Raw genomic sequence first — 18,749 nt, 5'->3', positions numbered from 1 at the left:
TCCGATTCCTCCTTAATCATGCGAATTTAGTGCTCCATCAATCTGATCCAAGTCGATTCCTGACACAACTTCTATCATTCTGAGTGGAATGATAGTGGTCTCATAAATAGGTGAGATTTACTCGAAATCTCAGTAAGTTAACCAATAACTGACACAAAGATAAATCAATCATGAAAAATGCTAAATATGTAATGCATGAGATATAGAAAATCAATATGCATGTCTCCCATCCAAATTCCTCAACATCTCTTAAAAATATGGAGACACGAGTTTTTACTCAGTAAATAATTTCGTCATCATTTTTTTAAAAGACATAACTTCTTCATAAAAATTTCATCATAAACTTTCATCATCATAGACTTACATCATTATCTTAATTAATAACATAACGTGTGGTAGTGTCACAGTTTCTCATATGTATTGTGAGTACCTGCCGGCGACCGTAGTATAACTTTCGTTGAAACTACGTTTCTATAAACTCATTCTCAATGCGTTGGTAAATATAACGTAACATCATAAAATTCATATTGTGTACACCCACCAGCGTTAGGTGTCATAACATGTTGACTTCGCTCCGGCATTCTTTAAAATGAATCCATTCAAATCCTGTTGACTGTTCTTTATCAACACAGAGGTTACCACTCCATTATTAAATACTCCAGAGTGGACAGAGGAGTTCCACCAGGATAATGCCCCATCCCAGCCTTTGGGTTCGTGACAAAATGATTTTCATGCTATGTTTTAAAAAAATATTTTTCATGACATATGCATATGTAGTAAATTTCATGCAAAAATGACATTTATAAATGTAATATGCCAAAAATGGTGAAAATGTCATATGTTATGTAAGTATGCACTCAATGTGTCATATAACATGATAATTTATGCTCAAAATGATAATTGAAGAATAAATGAAGCATTTATCAATATTCATAAGAAATTTATCAATGTGTAAGTTAAAGGCCAACTTACAAACTTCTAGAAAAATTCAAAATTAGCGTCGTAGCTGCGTAAATCGTGTGTATACTAAGTTAGGTTAATACTCTTATAAATAGGTTCAAAATCAAAGGCTTCAAAAAAAATTGAATTTACAAAAATACCCCTAGACTTTCAAAAATTGCCATTTAGGCCCTAAATTTTTACTAATTGCAAATGAACTCCAAATTTAACCAAACTTCATGGAGTTCATATTTTTGGCATTCTAAAACTATCAATGCCCTTAAATTTTCAGAATTCATAGTGGAACTTGTCCAATTAGTCCTAACCCGTGGCATGCATCCTAGTTGATTCCTATGTGTATTTCAACTATGGATCCCTATGAATGAATGCATATGAGATTTTCTTTAATCATTAATGATCACTAACATCTTTAGAGACATTATGAAGTCTAACCCTTGAGTAATCAAGTTCATCCCAACACTTAATCAAAGCTAAGAAATCCTTAATCACCAATATGCTTAAAACAGATTCATGTTTGATGATCAAAACAAGATAGATTTAAAACCTATCATGATATGCTTCTAATCACAAATTTAACCTTCCATAATCATACTAGGATAATGATAGATCATATCAAATTATGCTTAGCACATGCCATAACTAAACTTCCTATTAAAAATATTCAATCATTCAAACCTTCCTTTAATTGACCCGATTTTGCATTAAGCATCATAACCTTCTCAAAACTCAACCAATTTTTGTACCAACACTTGGAAACAAAGTTTGAAATGTTAGCTAAGATCAAGAGGAAGAAAAATTACAAATTTCGTGACCTTCCAAGCTCTCTAGACTGTCTTACACAAGAACACTCAAGAACTCACCAAAACTCATTCAGTTTGCACTCTTTTGATCTCTAAGAGGGGTGAGGGGCGTTGGCTTGGGGGCTTGGTGATTGGGTGAAGTGGGAGGTGCTCAAATCTGAAAAAAATTTCATATTTGCTTGCATGAGCTTAAGTTACTTGTGTAAAATGAAATAGTGTCCTAAACCACCATCATTGCCTCTCCATAGTAGCTGCAACGGTCCTGTAGATGACTCCAGGTCGTGGGGTATCATTTGGATGGCAGAGAATCCCTCAAACCACCCTTGAAAACAGGGTGGATGAAGGTGGTTTTGTGGTGGCAAAAAATCAATTCGATTTTAGATCTTTTGGGGCAACAAAAATGAGTCAAAATCCTTCATGATGGTCATGGGACTTCTTGTTGATTGGGTGGTGAAGGAGGTGGCATGGGGTGGTTGTGCAAACCATGGGAGGAGGTTGGTTCAAATTCAATCCAAATGGTTCCTACACAAACTAGACCAAGGTGTACCCGGTTTGGTTCTTTGAGTTGGTTGATGTAACCAATTTCGTCTAAGGCTCAAACTGAGTTTTGGAGAGTTTCATAAGGTGTTTAAGGACCATATTACCCTTGAGGATAAATCACAAAAATGTTGGGCCCAAGGACAAAACAGTCCAAGCATTACAAAAGGCAATGTACAAAAGCGATTGAAGCATGGTTTGGGCTTGTTATGTCATTTTTTCTTAGTAACATGTGGAATGGTTTAGATAGGATATTAACATGGTCTAATTCAAAAAAATTTGAATTAAAATGTTTAACAAAAGATTATGCATGATTAAGCTTCAAAGCATGGCTTAAAGTGCACTAACTTCAAGTATGATGGTTAATGGTTTTAACCAATTTTTAAAACTTAATTGGGTACTTTGAGTGTGATTTGGGCTTAAGAAAATCAATGGTATGGTGTATTGGGCCTTTGGTCTTTGAATGTTAAAATGAGATCAAACATGGCTTTGGGCCACATGAGCTTGAAAAGGGCCAAGGGTCCAATCTACACCAAAAGCCTTATGCCTTCCTATATTTGAGCCAAGGCTAGTTATGATTTTCTAAGGGCTTGGTTTAAGGTTTTCTTGGGCTAGGCCCATGAATGTACTTGGGTCCTAAAAAGCCTCACCAAAATTACTAATAGGCTTGCCCCTCTAATCCTTAGCTCATTAACACTAAGTACCAATATTAATGCTAATCTCACTATCAACCTTAATAAAATTGATTAACCCATAATTAAAAGTCTAATCTAGAGTACTTAAAGATTAATCAATAGTTAATTAAGTGCGGTGTTACGTCAACTGAACTCTCTAAACCATTTGGTAGCAGACCCATAGTTTAACAATGACACCCAGATAAAGCAACTATTAGTGAGAACCTTGAAAAAAAAATATTTCAAGAATACATTTTAAGCCTCTATTTGATGGCTTATACTGTTAAGTAGCTTCCCGTTTGGGCTTCCAAGCATTCATTTTCACCCACTTCCAAGATTAGAACAAACCTTAAAAGCAAGAACATCAACAACCAAAAAATCTCGCTCATTTCAGATATTATCAACAACCAAAAAATTAGTGGCATACACATACAACATTAACAACCAAAAAACCCCACAAAACACAGATCAAACAAACATCAAATCGCAAATCCATAAACGCATAAACACACAAAATGAGTAATACTAGAAATGGAGAGATGAAACGAAAAGAGAAAAATAAAATCCATTTTCTTTAATTTCTTACCCTTGTAAGACGTACAGTGGCACTCGACAGCTACAATACAATATCAACAGAGGACTGAAGTCGTGCAGAAGTGGTGAAGTTGGAGAAGCCGTACGAAAATGGTGAACCCAGAGGAGAAGATTTCTTACACGGTGTCGAAGTAATGCAGTCACAAAGTTCCGGAGTAATGTAACCACACGGGGTGGGGAGAGGGTGAGGCCGGCGAAAGGACACGAGCTGGATGGGGGAGTGGAGGGGGACGAATTTCTGAAGAAGACGTGAAGTAGAACACGCGGGAGTGGGGGGCCGAGGGGGAATTGAAACCAAAACCCAAGTTTTGTTTGAAAAAAAAAAAAAAGCCACGTCGGCTAGAGTGCAGAGGTTGCATGAACAGTGGAGGTTGAGTAGTAGAACTCTTTTGCCTCAAACAATCAGATGCCTTTTGTTGTTTTTCTTTTAATAACTTATCCAGGTGGCAGACACATGGCATGGCTGCGTTCAGTAGGCAAAACCAGCGGTATGAGTTAGGCGGCCAACTATCAAGACTCAAATATAAAATCAGTGGAGCATAGAAATTGGATCAAGCCCAAAAACAAGTTAATAAAATGCCAGTCCGACCAAGTGAACTGGTCCAACTCCAAATTGGGCTCTGACTCTGTTTTACGCCTCTAGCAGTTCCGATTAGAGTCCGAATCAAATCCCAATCAAAGTCAGCATCGGAGCTCAAACTGACCTCCGACCGAAGTCAAAGTCTGAAGTAGAAGTTGACCAATCCGACTCCGTTGAAATTGAAGTCGAAGTCCTGACCCATGTGTTAGTAAAAGTTTTAAGAGGGTTGAATAGAATTTATTAAACTTATAATTTAAAATAACCGTAATAATCCTTTTATTTTCTTTTTTACAATTTTGCACATATATCAAAAACTTTGATAATTTGATATCAAAACGATACCATATATCCAATGAAAACAAAAAAAATTACTAATTATTTATTCAAATTTGTAGGTAAATTACTAATTATAAAAAACAAAAATAAAACTTATTTTTGTACTAATTTATATGGAAAAATTCTACATCAATGTGTTTAGTATGTTTATAAATAAACTTATACCAATTAGATGACAATTACGAACTTAAAATCTTGTGCATGATTGTTTTGTTCTTAGACGAATACTTGAAGGAGATTGAAAGTTCCCTTGCAATCGTAGTCCCTGGATCCTTGCTGCCAAGAGACAAAGCAGACTGATGTTCTGGTTCTGTCAGAACATTCCAGGTATATATTTGAAGGAATGTCATGCTACAATGTTCGGTAATTATAAAACCTCAAGTCTATTAACAGAAGAGAAAGAAACACTGAAATCTACTCAATACAGAATCATTGCAAGAATGGTAATGATTGTAGATAATAACGAGTGCTTTAACCACAGCTTTTCCATATATCTGCATGGAATATTCAGTACACGCTATAATAACAGTAAGGCAAAGGACACTAACTTTCACTTCACTTGCCTTCCCCCAACAATGACTTTGCCTCAATAACAGACGCCCGGACACTTTGCAGCTCTTCTTTCATCTTTTCCGACAAGCAGCATGAATTACACCAAGGGCCTTCCAATAATTGGGTAATCTCCTCAGTGGCAGTAGACCTGGCTGTTCCTAATTCTTCTATCCTTCTCAACTCCGTCTGTATTTCTTCCTCAATAATTCTCGTCTCAGACTCCTTCAAATCTGCTTCAAACACATGCTGCTGGTATTCAAGAATCATCTTTTCAATCTCAGTCTTCCCATTCTCTCTAATCTCCAACAGTGTTGCCTTCTCTTGTATTACACCCTGAAGTGCAAGCTCCTTCTCTTCCACAGAAAGTAAAAGTTTCTCCATCTCCGCTTGAGCTGCTTGCATCTCAGAATCTAACTTTTCATGCTTTGATTTCAAATCATCAGATTCCCTTCTCATGTCCCCAAGTTTTTCCAGAGATAGCTTCATCTCAGTTTGCAACTTGGTTTTCTCTTCCTCTGACTTGAGCAATTCAGTAGCTTTGCCACCCAAATGCCATAACTTCTGCGAGGGATCTATTTTCTCAATATTTTCTGTGGCAAACAAAACCTTTTCATTCTCTTGTTTCCTGTTTTCTTCTTCCAATTTTGTTTTCAAGCATGCAAGGTTGTTCCTTAATTCAAATTCGGTCTGTTTAATCTTCCTATGTGCCTTCTCAATTTCATCCTTCTGGGTCTGAAGACAGGCCAATTCATCTTTCTTTCGGTCCAAGTAAGATGTCAAAGCAGTTACTCTTGATCTTGCCCGGGCTTCTCGTTGTTCAAAATATACTAGAGATGAAGAGAAGCTTGCGAGAGAGTATTTGAGAGCGGATAACTTCTTGTCAGTACGAGCCCTTCTTTCTTTCATTTCTGCGGTAGTGAGTTTAAGTGATTCATGTCGTTGCCTCTTATCCTCAAGTCCATCTTTCATTTCTTCAACTTTTCTTGAGAGCTTCTCAACCTCACTAATTTGTTTCTCAAGTGAGCCAAGCATAGTAATACTCTTAGCAGAATCTAATAGTTGTTCATCTGCCCTCGCCAGCTTCATTCTGACCAAATTCAGATCTGAGAGCTTTGCCGAACTAAGATTTGATGGGTCTGTTTCCATATATGAAAGGTTCCCAACATTAGTCGGATTTGCAGAATCTGCATGACAATCTAGAGGATGTAGGTCAGACATGACAGTGTCTTCATCAGAAATTTTGACTTCACTAGATATAATAGATTCAACTAACTCTGTGCTTTCCTCCACTGACGTGTTTTCTCTAACAACGCAAGGAGGCCCATCTGACAGACAAGAAGAATCAGTTTGATTTTCTATCATTATTTGGGAATTCCCAAAACCTTGGCTGGACCCAACTTGCAGATCTAATTCTGCAAAATCACTTTCTGCCCGAAGGACTTCCACGCCTCCAGATATATTAGGTTTCTCAAATGCATGACTTCTATCCTGCAGGCTCGAGTCTGGGAGAGCAGTCTCCACAATTAAATCTCTAACCTCCAAAGACATAGGAGGTTCACCTGACTCAATATGATCCACACCATCAACTTCTACAAGCTTTTCTGGGCAATCAAATTCTAATTTGTTTTCAGCTCTTCTCTGTTCACAAGAAAGCATTCTTTTGAATTCATCCCTCTCTTGCATGGCTTTTTCGTACAAACCCAATAATTTTTCATTCTCTTCATTAATTTCTATAAGCTGATGCTCTAGGTTCTCAACCACTTCTTTCATCCCCGTCTCTTTTTCTTTTACAAGTTCAGTGAAACTGTCACTATTGTGAACTTCAATTTCACCTTCAGCCCTCTCAGCTTTGTATGTACTTTTATAGTTACTTTCAGCAGCAGCCCTTTCATACAATTCAATGAGTTTGTTGTTATCCTCAATCAAGACCTTGAGCTTCATCCGCAGTTCATCATTCTCTTTAGATAACATAATTGCTGTCTCATGAGCTTCAGCTTCTCTTTGACTTGCAGCAGCAATGGCATCAACCATTGTTTTCAGCTCCATTTGGTCATTCAAATTAATAATGGGAGCATTAGTTGATAGAGAAGGAAGCTCAACTTGCAGTGTTCCTTCGTTTGTGGCCCTGGAAGTTCTCTCTTCCTCAAGTTTTACTTCCAAATCATTGACATGCCTGAAAAATTTGAAAATTAATACTATTCACGATCGAATTGACATGCATTATTTCATTCTTAGTGACAGGAAAAAATGCACTACGAAACTATGGAAAAAGACAGATTGCAGAAGCAATCATTGGCCAGAAATTAAAGTAGGTCAAGGTATAACATAGCAATTGGTTTACTACCTATTAAAACATCAAATTAAAATTAATACTGCAATATGCCCATCACACCATTACCTTTCCATTTTTACTTTCTCTTCAATGCAAAATTCAAGTTCCTTGTGGAGTGTGTCCATTTCTGCTTGATTATGAATAGCCTGTGATAGATGAAATTTAATGTATTCAACGAGATAAGAACCATTTCTATCAAATAAGACAAATTCGAAACCAAAAGAAAGAAAATTGTCAAACAACGAAGAACATGTTCTACCTGCATGCGGAGGAATTCATTCTCCTCGCTAATTGAAGACCTCCTGGCTGATCCTCCCTCCTGTATTGAAAGATGTAAAAAGCATTGTATAAATGTTTACAAATGCAAATATTTTTTTATGCAAGCATGGGAGAGTTCAACCATAATGTAAAGAAGCTGAATCCATTACCAAAGCTAAGAAAATACTTGTGACAATTTACCAATATGGAATATACCTATGTTTTCAACCTAAAAGATTTCACATATGCTAAAATCATTGCCGTTTATGACAGTGACAAACTGGTCTGGTCTTCATCAATGGTAGTAATGATTTGCCAATTTGTGATTGATGACAGGCTGGCAAGTAAATGGACTTTTGTCTTTTTTTTTTTTTAGGTAAGGATTTGAGCTTTCGTTTGATATTTAGAAAAGATATTCTCCTACCAAGGTTACTGGAATAGTGTGTTAAATTTCCATAATTTGTGGACAAATAATTCAGGATGAACTTCACATGACAAACTATTTGTGGTAAGAAGTCTTGTCCAATGTCATTCTAGCATGATCCTACAGTTTCAAAGAATCGTTTTCACTCAATGACTATGAGGACAGTTAACACTAGTGCGGAATGCCCTACCACATGGACAAGGAAGAGGCATGAAACTGGTATAGACCCTGATAGCTTCCCAAAATCAAGAATAAAGCGATCAACAGCAACTGTTGCATATTTATTCACATGGAAAAGAAGACATCTTTTTGTAAGGCTTAAGTTCTTTCATCTTTCTCATTCAAGTGTTCTACTTAAGTTATGACTACTGTTCACATTCATATCGATGCAATACTTCCTAGTTCACGAAAGTCTTACAAAAGTAACTATTTTAGGACGTCTGTGCAAAGGATTAAATTATACAGATTTGAGTAAACAGAAACAGAGCAGCTCCCACTCTTCATCAGTATTTCAAAAGTAAAGTCAGGAGAGATTAGCTACTGGACACATTGAGAAAGAATAAGATGAAACTCGATCTCACCTGAATGGAAATCAGTAGATTACCATCACCCTGAACTTCTTCCATCACCACATCTGAAACTTCTTTCTACAGCATCAAGATTTTCAGATATTTCAGTTAAAATGAAAACTTGCAGGAATAAGATTACCATAAGATTTCGAGACAATGGATGGAAATAACCTGAACAATTATGGGGTCTGACTCATGCATAAGTTTCCAATCCAGTGCTTCCAGCAACTGCAAATTTACGCACAAGACATGCATTTAATTCCAGAAAACATTGCTGTGAACTTTGAAATGAGTCGAGCAATTTTTTACCTTGTTTTGTAACACCAGAATCTGTTCATTCATCATATCCCGTTCACCTTCCTCATAAAATGACTTTAACCTGTAGGTTAAAAGGATGAATAAGTAACAGAGGTATAAAGCCTTGGAATTTTAAATTAATTTTCGATAAAAAGGCCACTAAGAAACCATAACATGAAGAAAAAACCAAATATATAATAAATTCCAAAATTCGTTGAAGTAAATGAGGCAAACACCTAATTGTTGATCCTAAAACCTGTAATGTTTCTTCAAACAGAACTAAGAAGCATCTGTTTTCTACAACAGGATCATGCATAACTTTTATAATGTTAGCCATTAATGTTGTCATTCTTATTCGTTACAATTTTATCATGAAAACATGTTAAGTTAATTTTCTGCTTGCACCAATGGACGAAAAAACAACAAAGAAAAAATAAAATTTTGGGTGAAACAGTAAGATTCAAACAGCATAATATGACATACCTTCTAATTTCTTCTTTTAGCCGGAGATTTTCCATGGCGAATCTGGTCACTTCTTGGTTTCGATCAACCTGGGCACGAAGGATTTCAATTTCCTTCAAGTGTTCCTCCTTTTCTTTCAGTAAGTGTGTCTCAGCTTTGATCTTCCCAGAGGCAACCGCTTCTAGCCGCTTTATTGCAGCTTCTCGAAAACCTAGCCTCATTTTCAGGCCCTGTATCTCATCCTCTCTTTGTTTGGCCTATATCAATCCAAAACAGGATGGTTTAATTTCAAGAATAGTTTGAATTCACATCATAACTTAAGGAATCCAATTATATACAAATGCTCAATACATCACGCAGAAGTAACAGCACTTATTGAATGCCATGACCACTGAATTCAATCCAAGGGTCTAACATTCAGCAAAATGTCTAATACCAATGCTGAAGCCATTTCTAGCTGACTTTATTATTACCTACTTAATTAACCTACAACATTATTTTAAGAGTCTTGCTACACACACATGGCATGCACGGAATGTATATGGAAGAAGGCAAAATAGTTTTTTTTTTGCCTTGGTCCTTGTGCATCCGTCCATGTTGTCTGTCTACAGCATTTCTCTTATGTTAAATGTTTCCGGAGGTTAGCAGATATACCAGCTGCACAGCTGCCTGATTTTCAGCAGTCAGAGCCCGTAATGCAATGTCTTTATCCTTCTCCCTCCTGAAAGCCCCAACAAGGGCAACTTCATAATCTTTTTTCTGAGAAAACAATATAACTACTTAGTAATCAACAGTTATAAACCGTAGGATTTCTCAAGCTTAAGAAAGAATAGCGCATACTCGAGACATCCTTTTGCTAGAGGCAAGCGGACTAGAAGATCCATATAATCCTTCCCACTTAAAGGATCCTGGAGATCCAGGAAAGCTTTCTGCAAATGTATCATTATCCTGTTTTTCTGATCCACTTACTAACCCTCGAAGGCGAGATACTTCTTTCTGAAAATGCACAAATCATACAAATAAGAATGATTACTGATCAGTGATCACCAGAAGTCTATAAGTTACAGACCTAGTTGGGCACTCTATTAACAGTCAACAAAAGAACGTAGTTTTGATGACGCAACTGACCAATTCACTGGCCGGAAACAATACAGAATAATATGGTCATCTATTACTGTTATAAATGGTGAAGAGCACGTTTTATCATTTGTTCTAAACATGCAAGTGATTACAAAAAGAGCCAGTATTATGAAGGTACCGACTACCCTGTTTGTTAAGTCTCTACTGGGTCATACAACTGGTTTCCACCTTCATCAGAGGAGAAGGTACGAATTTGTAGGTAGTGGGAGGGCTACCCCACTAACAGCTGATTGTGGCTTATACTGACCCAAAAACAATCAATTAATTTTCCGAAAAGAAAAGTCCAGAAAGGAATTGCTATGGAAGTAGAGTAGATAAACTGGGATAGCAGGGTTAAGGAGTTCAACATCCCAACCTTGAACTAAAACAATTATGTCGAAAATAAAACCAGCCACCACCCCCGAATGAAAAAAAAAAACAAAGAAAAAGAAAAGGAAACCAGATAACACCAAGCCAAAAATTTTCCTCAAAATTACACTCTTTGCATGGTGTGTGATAAAAATTATAATTTCAATACAAGGCGCAGTGACCAGTTTAGTTCACAGACTTAAAAGGAGAGACCTCTAGGCAAAAATATCAGCACAAGTGACGGATGTAGCAAAAACCTATCAGAAGTTTAGCGCCAGAAATCAAATGGACCCAAAAATTTGCAATTTATTTACCTTGAGTTGTTGAATTTGCATCCTCATGGCAATAACATCTCCAGATGCATCCTCATTCACCATTGCCTGAAGATATATAACTGAATGCTTTCAGTATGCAAATAAAACATGAGACCCGGAAGTATGTCTTATTAAAATTACATAAGATCCATCGTAATTGTGGTTTCAAATGAATGAGTCAATTTAACTTTTTTTCATCTTATAGACAACCAGAGTAGAAAAATAGAAATAGATACAAGTCGCTTTATCACATACATTGTTCTTAATAAATTTAGCACGTTGTGCAAACTTCAGGGTGCTCAGTGTCTCCAAGGAACAGCTGTAGAGGACCCAAAACAAAGTCAACTGAATAATTAAAGGTTATTGAAATATAGAGAACAAGAAATTCATGCACTTTGATAGAACAGTGTGTTCATGGAAGACAACAGTCTTTCAAACAATCGGAAACCGCAAATGAAAGAACAAGATTTAACAATAGAAAGAGAACTTTGAACTAGAAAAATGCTAGTAAATCCAAGAGCATAATATACTTTATATAGATGGGAAAGCTAGAAGATAAAAAGGCAGATAATTAAAAAAAAAAAAGGAAAATTTCCAGACCAACTAGAAGGACTGATATTTGCAATGATAGTTGTTTTTGAATTTCCTCCAAGAGAATCCTGAAAAGAGACCAAAAAGTTTATAAGAGAAATTTAAATCATTGCAGCATGTCTTTGATATATACAATGGATACAGACTAAGATATAATTTTTCCATAAAAAGCATATATATGTTTAAGCAAATACTTCATTATAATTTAAAACTAAAATTTCAACCACCTGGACAACAATATTTCTCATATGTGATGAAATTATATTGCAAACTAACTGCAAGTTCCATCCACTAACTCTCTTAACAAGACTGGATCAACTTCAGTAGAAGAAAACATGGAAAAGAAGTGCTTTCACATAAAAATAAGCCTAAATTGCCTGAAAACAACAGAATTTCTAGTATCCATTTCTAGTTCCTAAATGTAGATAGGTGTTCTATTTGTATACCTCCCCAGTATTTGAACTACACCTATTCTCTTCTATCAACAAAATTTTATTTTACCTATAAAATAAATTGCCTGAACACAAGAGCTTACTGTATACTTTCACAATTGGTAGTAGTGACTACAGATATATTTGCAACATTAAGGCCCCATTTGGATAGTGAGTTTCATCTCATCTCATCTCATCTCATCATTTACAACTTCTCCAAATTCCCATACAAAATATAACAAACAATTCAACTTTTTCAAATCTCAAAATAATAATAATATTAAGAAATAATAATCTAACAATATTTTATTCAATTTTCAATTTTCATTTCAACTCATCTCACCTCAACTCACTATCCAAACGGCACCTAAGCCGTTGGCTCTATATTGCTTATGAAACAGCTCTACGAAACTCTCAACTTATTAATCCAAAACATTAGTTTTGCCAACATAAATTAATGCAAAAGAAAATTATCTCGTTCAAAAACCAATATGCTCTCCACTTCAAGCAATTAGTATCAATAATAGTAGCAGAGCATCTTAAATTATCAACTCAAAGGTTTCACCACCTACCTGAAGCAAAAAAGTTAGCTTAGAATCCCGGTAAGGAACATGGAGAGACTTTCCATTGGATAAATTCACTAGGTTCATGATCACAAGTCTGTAGATAATAATACCAACTGTATGAACAAATTGTAATAACTTGCTTCTAAATAAACCCTTGATGAAAAAAAATTTGAACTATAGATGAAAGTGGCAACAACACACCCCAATGTCGAAAGAGATTTATTAATATTAGTAGCTTCCTTGAGACGTTCACCTTCAGCACCAGAACTCTTTTGCCTGTGAGTAAAATACACACAGCAACATGAAGGCATAAGTTAAGATTATTTAGGATAATCGTAGTTACGATCTGAGAAATTGTTCTTTGTATCCGATCACCTTTCAGATCCAGCTAAATCCACAAGATTAAGCTGAGCAAATCGGTGATGAGTTACACCTTGGGATTCCCACTGATAAGAAAAATATTTTATCAAACCAATGTAACATTCGGAAAACAGAGTGAACAATACAATAAACTGGCGAATCAAAATATTCCAAAATTACTCACCTTACTTTCAATGATACAGGTAAATACACTATGAGAACGACTGCTAGCATGATTCATATTAGTAGCAGCTACCTTTCTGTTGGCTGCCCCCTGGAAACATATGAACAACGGGGAGCAATATAAAAGTTGTATGCCAACTAAAAGCAAGAACCTCTATAGATCAGGCTTACAAAAATTTGAAAAAAGTATATATCAAAGAGAAGAATTGTCTTTAAGTCTTCAACTTAGAGTGTACGTAGGACATTTATAATCCTTTTAACTATATAGATAAAGTGAAAATAATATTATTTTTTGCATACAATTTACGTAAAGGATATAATTATTTTAGACTCCAAATATTTAAGAGCGCTATGTTACTATAAATAATTGAATCAGAACAAATAAAAGAACAGGTTGTAAAGGTGTTATTTACCTGAATAAGTAGTTGTATAACATCTCTAGCACTTGTAACTTCTGTTTCCTTCAGGTTCTCTACATACACCCCTTTCTTAATGTCTTCTCTTATCTGTAACATAGGCATAAAAAAATTCAATTTTCTAACATAGTCATATTAACACAAGGAGCAACTCAAAAGGACTTAAAATGCTCTTAATTTCCTTATCAATTCAATAAGAGACATCGAATTATATTTTTAAGTCATCATATATGTAACGAAGGGGACATTCCAGAAATTGAAAGGCAGTTCCATCACTATAGTTTGGGTTTTCTGCGGGCATAACTGGTTGGTAAAAAAATTCAGCAGAGGATTTACCCATACCTGCAAGTTGTTAGATGATGGATCCAAAAGATCAAGAATCTGTTCATTGTATATCTCCAAAAATGAGCATCTACAAGTAAATCTTAACTTCTCATCCCTACGAGCTTCTTTTTCCTGCGTACCAAAATTGGGGCATTAACAATTGCATTTAGTCTTACGCAAAAAAAATACAATGTAACTTATAGAACTAAATCTTAATATCAATGAAGCACCTTAGAAGCAAGAAAGTAACTGAAAAATCAGATTATGGTCAAAGGTTTATCTATCCATGCGCATATCCAAAAGCTCAGGCATATAGAATTAGACAAAAAAAAAGCTCACACATCCATAAATGATTTAGTAGACGACAGATTTCAATATATTGCTTCTCAAGAAAAATAAAAATCATTTCACGGGTAATCCAAACAATGAGGTCAAGCAAAAGGACTCTTGTAATCCCACACAGACACAACATAATTCCTTCCACCTAAAACCTATAATAGGAAGGCACGTACCTTTTGAATTCTGGAGAATAAATGTTCAAAGACTCTAGGTGTCATCCCACTATTGACACTATGCCTTCGTGTGCCTCCCTCAATGTCTCCAAGCATAGTATGAGTCTTTCCACTTCCAGTCTAAAGGTGAAAGAAATTTTAAAAATCACTAATTATTAATAAAAAAAAAAAAGAATGCAAATAAATTGGGAACAGATTATCTGGGACTCATTTCCTAATAATTTAGAAAGTTTTCAACAAATTAACTGTTACAAGGTTCGGGAAAAAAATTATGGAAGATATCTGAACAATCCAACATCTTTCTTAACCTAACCAAACATACTAGAATAACACAAAAAATGAGCTGGTTCGGAACCCACTTGGCCATAAGCAAACATGCAACTGTTGTAGCCTCCCATGCAGTTCTCTACCATCGGTAATCCAGCCACTTTGAATAGTTTCTCCTGTTGTATCACTTAAATGAAGACCATGGCATGGAAAAGATAACTCAGAGCAATAGAAACGATAACAATCTAAAAGTACCTGGCTAACATGCTCATCTGCGACAATGTCAAAGGTGAAGCGTGACTCAGGATGCCCGGTCCAAGTGATAGTCTGACAGCTTTCTTGCCTAACGCATTTTCTGTAACCTTGTAGGGATATTTCAGTAGTACTAACCGGACGGATTCTGATGATAACCTGCATATTTAATAAAGGAGATTTAGGAGTTCTGATTCCAGCAACAAGAAAAAATCCTTCAATAGCCTTTTTGTAATCTTTTTCTTTCAGCTCATAGAAATCTTGATCTAAATCAAAAGATTATAAATTACCATACGTTTCCTTCTAATTGCACTCCATTATACAACACCCACTCAAACGACAAGAAAGTAAAATCAATTAATGACCGTTATTAATTAGAACCCTAAAAAAAGCTTCACATGATTGGCAGCATGAAATTGGAGCTTAGGAACGGAACTGGAAGAAACTGGAGGAGTAACTCCAGATGAGTTTGTATAGAATGGGGCCTCCATCTTCATCCCATTTAAGCCCGATACTGTGACGCAAGACTCGGCAAGGAGAGTCTGGAGTTTACCTAGGAATCAAACAACTAAAGCAAACAAGAAAGCTCAATAATGCCTTCGCATTTACTACCTGCACATTGTGATCCTTCCAGAACGAGGGGTCCTCACAGAAGTCGAAACTCTGGCTCGACGGCCCGATACTGCTACTGGTTCCCCCTTCGTCCCCATCCCAATTACTGATACTCCGAACTGCCGAAGAAGACTGCCCAAGATTCTCTTCTGACGCAGATTTCAGAATAGTTGGAGTGCTGCGGACCGATGGCGTGGAGTCCAACGAGGAATGGTCATGGAACCCAAACCGGCTCTTGATTGCGCTCGCCGTGTCCGAGATGAATGGCATTCTGTGATTCGCCGAAGAAGTGGAACAAAGGATTTTGGGGAACTCTCGACCGCTGGGATTCGTCTGGGAAGGAGAGAGAAATGGAGTGTGGGCGTGGAATTTTGAAATTCGGGGGGGAGGGAGTCAAGGAAGAGGAGGGAGGTGGTGCGATCGGGCGGTCGAGAGCGGTCGAGATGAACGGTCGAGATGATTTGAAGTTGAAAGTTGCGGACCGTTCGAGATCGGGATTTCAAATTTTCGAACATTGGAGCCATTGATATTGTTGTGGCTGCATATGTAGCTAATTACGGATATCTCCCCGCTCTGCTCTTCGGAACTTTAATTCAAGTTCAAACAAAAATTAATCTGAAGTTAAAGACGTGCTGATGACAGTAACACCATCGACACGCGTGCGCATCGTTCGCTACTTCGCAAAGAAGACCGAAAATAGAAGGAAAATGGTATTCATGTGAAGTAGGGCTGTACAAGAAATTGAGAAACCGATCTAGGCCGACTCAGACTGGCCGTTGGAGCTCAAAACTGGCCGAAACAGGTGAAGAACTTGACGCGTGCGGCAGAAAATAGTGTAAACCGATATCGGCCAGTTCGGCGTCGGTTCGAACCTGGTTCAAACTACTGAGCCGGCCAATTAAAGAAATGTTATTTTTTTATATATATTTTGTACTCAAAACGATGCCGTTCCACTTAAGTTTTAAGTGGAACTGCGTCGTTTTAAGTCTGTAATTGTGTTTTTAATACAACTGAAACAACGTCATTTGGTATTAAACCAAACGGCGTCATTTTATTCATAACGTATTAAAAAAAAAATTTAAGTAGAACGACGCCGTTTAGTTTAGGCGTCATTTTAAAATTAGGTCGTCTTCTTCTCAGTGACACAATCTCATTTCTCATTCCCTCTCTCTTTCCTCTGCGACACTCTCTCTCTCTCTACTCTCTCAGACGAAACTCGCCGATGAACCAACTGTGAACCACCAGAGAACTGCCGGTGTCGAGACAGCCGGTGTTTCTTCTCCCCATTGATCAGTTTCGGCTGATTTCCTCCCCCCAAAAATAAAGTATCAGTTGGTGTCGATTTTACCCCAAAACCGCGCCAATAGGATCGGTTTTCACTCCTAATGTGAAGGGATGTAAAAAAAATGCTAATGATATTCTTACAAATCTTTTATTAAAATTTTATTATCCAGTTTTTTTTATATTATTTGAATTTGGATTAAAAATTTTAAAATATGACATTCTTGGATAATTTAGAAGAAAATAAATTCAATCAACTAATGTAATCATGTAAATTAATTTAAAACAAACTCAGTTTTATAAAAAAATTGACTCAAAGAGTAAAAGAATGTCAAATTTTATATAAGGTTGAATTTATTTTTAATTAAATTGCATGATAACATTAGTTAATTGAATTTATTTTCTTTTAAATTATGCAAGAAGCTTATATTCTGAATTTTTTAATTCAAAGTTCAAATAGAAAAAGGAAAAAAAATAACTGAATTGTAAAGTAGTAGTAAAGGAGGTGTAAGAATATCATTATCTAAAAATAAATAACGTTATTTAATAGGCAACTTGGATTTGACTTATGTTGTGTTTAGGAACACAACTATATTAATTTACTACTATTCACAAATAGTTAATTATTATTTATAAATTATTCACTATTATTTTATTATTATTCATATATTATCTCAATATTATTCACAAATAATTTGATATGAGATGAGATGAAAGTTAAAAGTTGAATTAAATATTATTATAATATTATTTTTATTTTGAATTTAAAAATATTGAATTATTTATTATATTTTATATAGGAGTTTGAAAAAATTATAACGATGAGATAAAATAGTTCATATAACTAAACGAGGCTTTAACATCAAACGAAGTATTAATATTCGATTTTTAAATGAAAAATGCTAAACGAAAGCATGTATTGGGGAGGCACCGCCCATGAAGCTTTGCTGGCAAGCTAATGGGATTAGTGAAACGATGCGTCTTGGACAAAGAAAATGAGCGGGGCTGTGTCTTGGGCGAGAGAGGAAATTGTGAATAAAAATTCTACTTACAACCGACTTGGGAAACCCCCGCGTCACCGCGTCCTACATGGTTCATTTCAAAATGACATCATTCTAATTTAATTCAAACGAATTCGAAGTGGCCTCCATCCCCTTCCATCCCAATCAAAACCCTCATCCCCCAAGAAGTGGATTCTCTTCGTCTTCTCCATTCTCATCGTCTTCCCCACGAGGCTAGCCTCCATTGAATCTCTGAGTTCTCTTCTTCGTCCCCGTCAGCTTCGTCTTCTACACAAAGTGAGTGGGTCTTCGTCTTCTCCTCGAACCCACGAAAGGAAGATGAACCCGTTCGTCTTCCCACAGAGAACCGAAACCCCAACCTTCAAAACTTTGGTTCAATCATCAATCGAGCCGAGTTTCAAATTATGCCCTTGCAAAAATCAAGTTAGTTTTCTCCTTTTTATGTGTTTTGGTTTTAGTTTCCAACATACATTCTATACATACTTGATGTGCTTGGTATCCCTTTATGGCAAAGGGTAGATTCATAAATGATTATTTTGAAGTCAATAACTCTTTAGTCATGTAATTATTGAAATCACATACCATATAGTCGTTGTGGTAAGACTGTTTGAGGTTAATAGTTTAGGTTTGTTGAGACAGTATTTAGTAGGTATTGATATGGATATACTCTATCGTAAGACTGTTTTTAGGTTAATAGTTTTTGTTTTCCTTCCATACACACATTTGTGACATTAAAGAGGTTATTGTTATGTTTT

The 18,749-nt window shown here is 36.1% G+C and overlaps 1 protein-coding gene across 1 annotated transcript; it reads right to left on the bottom strand.

The window, feature by feature from the left end:
• Positions 1–4,726: 4,726 nt before the first annotated feature.
• On the bottom strand, positions 4,727–16,099 carry LOC109013996 (kinesin-like protein KIN-12E). The gene is made up of 22 exons (XM_018996291.2): positions 15,692–16,099; positions 15,083–15,238; positions 14,920–15,003; positions 14,561–14,680; positions 14,067–14,180; positions 13,722–13,814; positions 13,310–13,399; positions 13,141–13,211; positions 12,967–13,041; positions 12,772–12,859; positions 11,778–11,836; positions 11,433–11,496; positions 11,178–11,243; positions 10,216–10,371; positions 10,030–10,134; positions 9,397–9,632; positions 8,926–8,995; positions 8,788–8,844; positions 8,629–8,694; positions 7,625–7,684; positions 7,432–7,511; positions 4,727–7,206 (listed from the first exon to the last, which is right to left on the bottom strand). Exons 1-22 carry the CDS (start codon positions 15,959–15,961, stop codon positions 5,037–5,039), a joined length of 4,350 nt encoding a protein of 1,449 aa, XP_018851836.1. The 5' UTR covers positions 15,962–16,099; the 3' UTR covers positions 4,727–5,036.
• Positions 16,100–18,749: the final 2,650 nt, after the last annotated feature.

This window comes from Juglans regia, chromosome 14, assembly GCF_001411555.2.
Source record: "Juglans regia cultivar Chandler chromosome 14, Walnut 2.0, whole genome shotgun sequence".
In the NCBI taxonomy this organism is placed as follows: Eukaryota; Viridiplantae; Streptophyta; class Magnoliopsida; order Fagales; family Juglandaceae; genus Juglans; species Juglans regia.
Note: the sequence above shows the minus strand (reverse complement) of the source record. Positions and strands in the feature narration are given on the sequence as shown.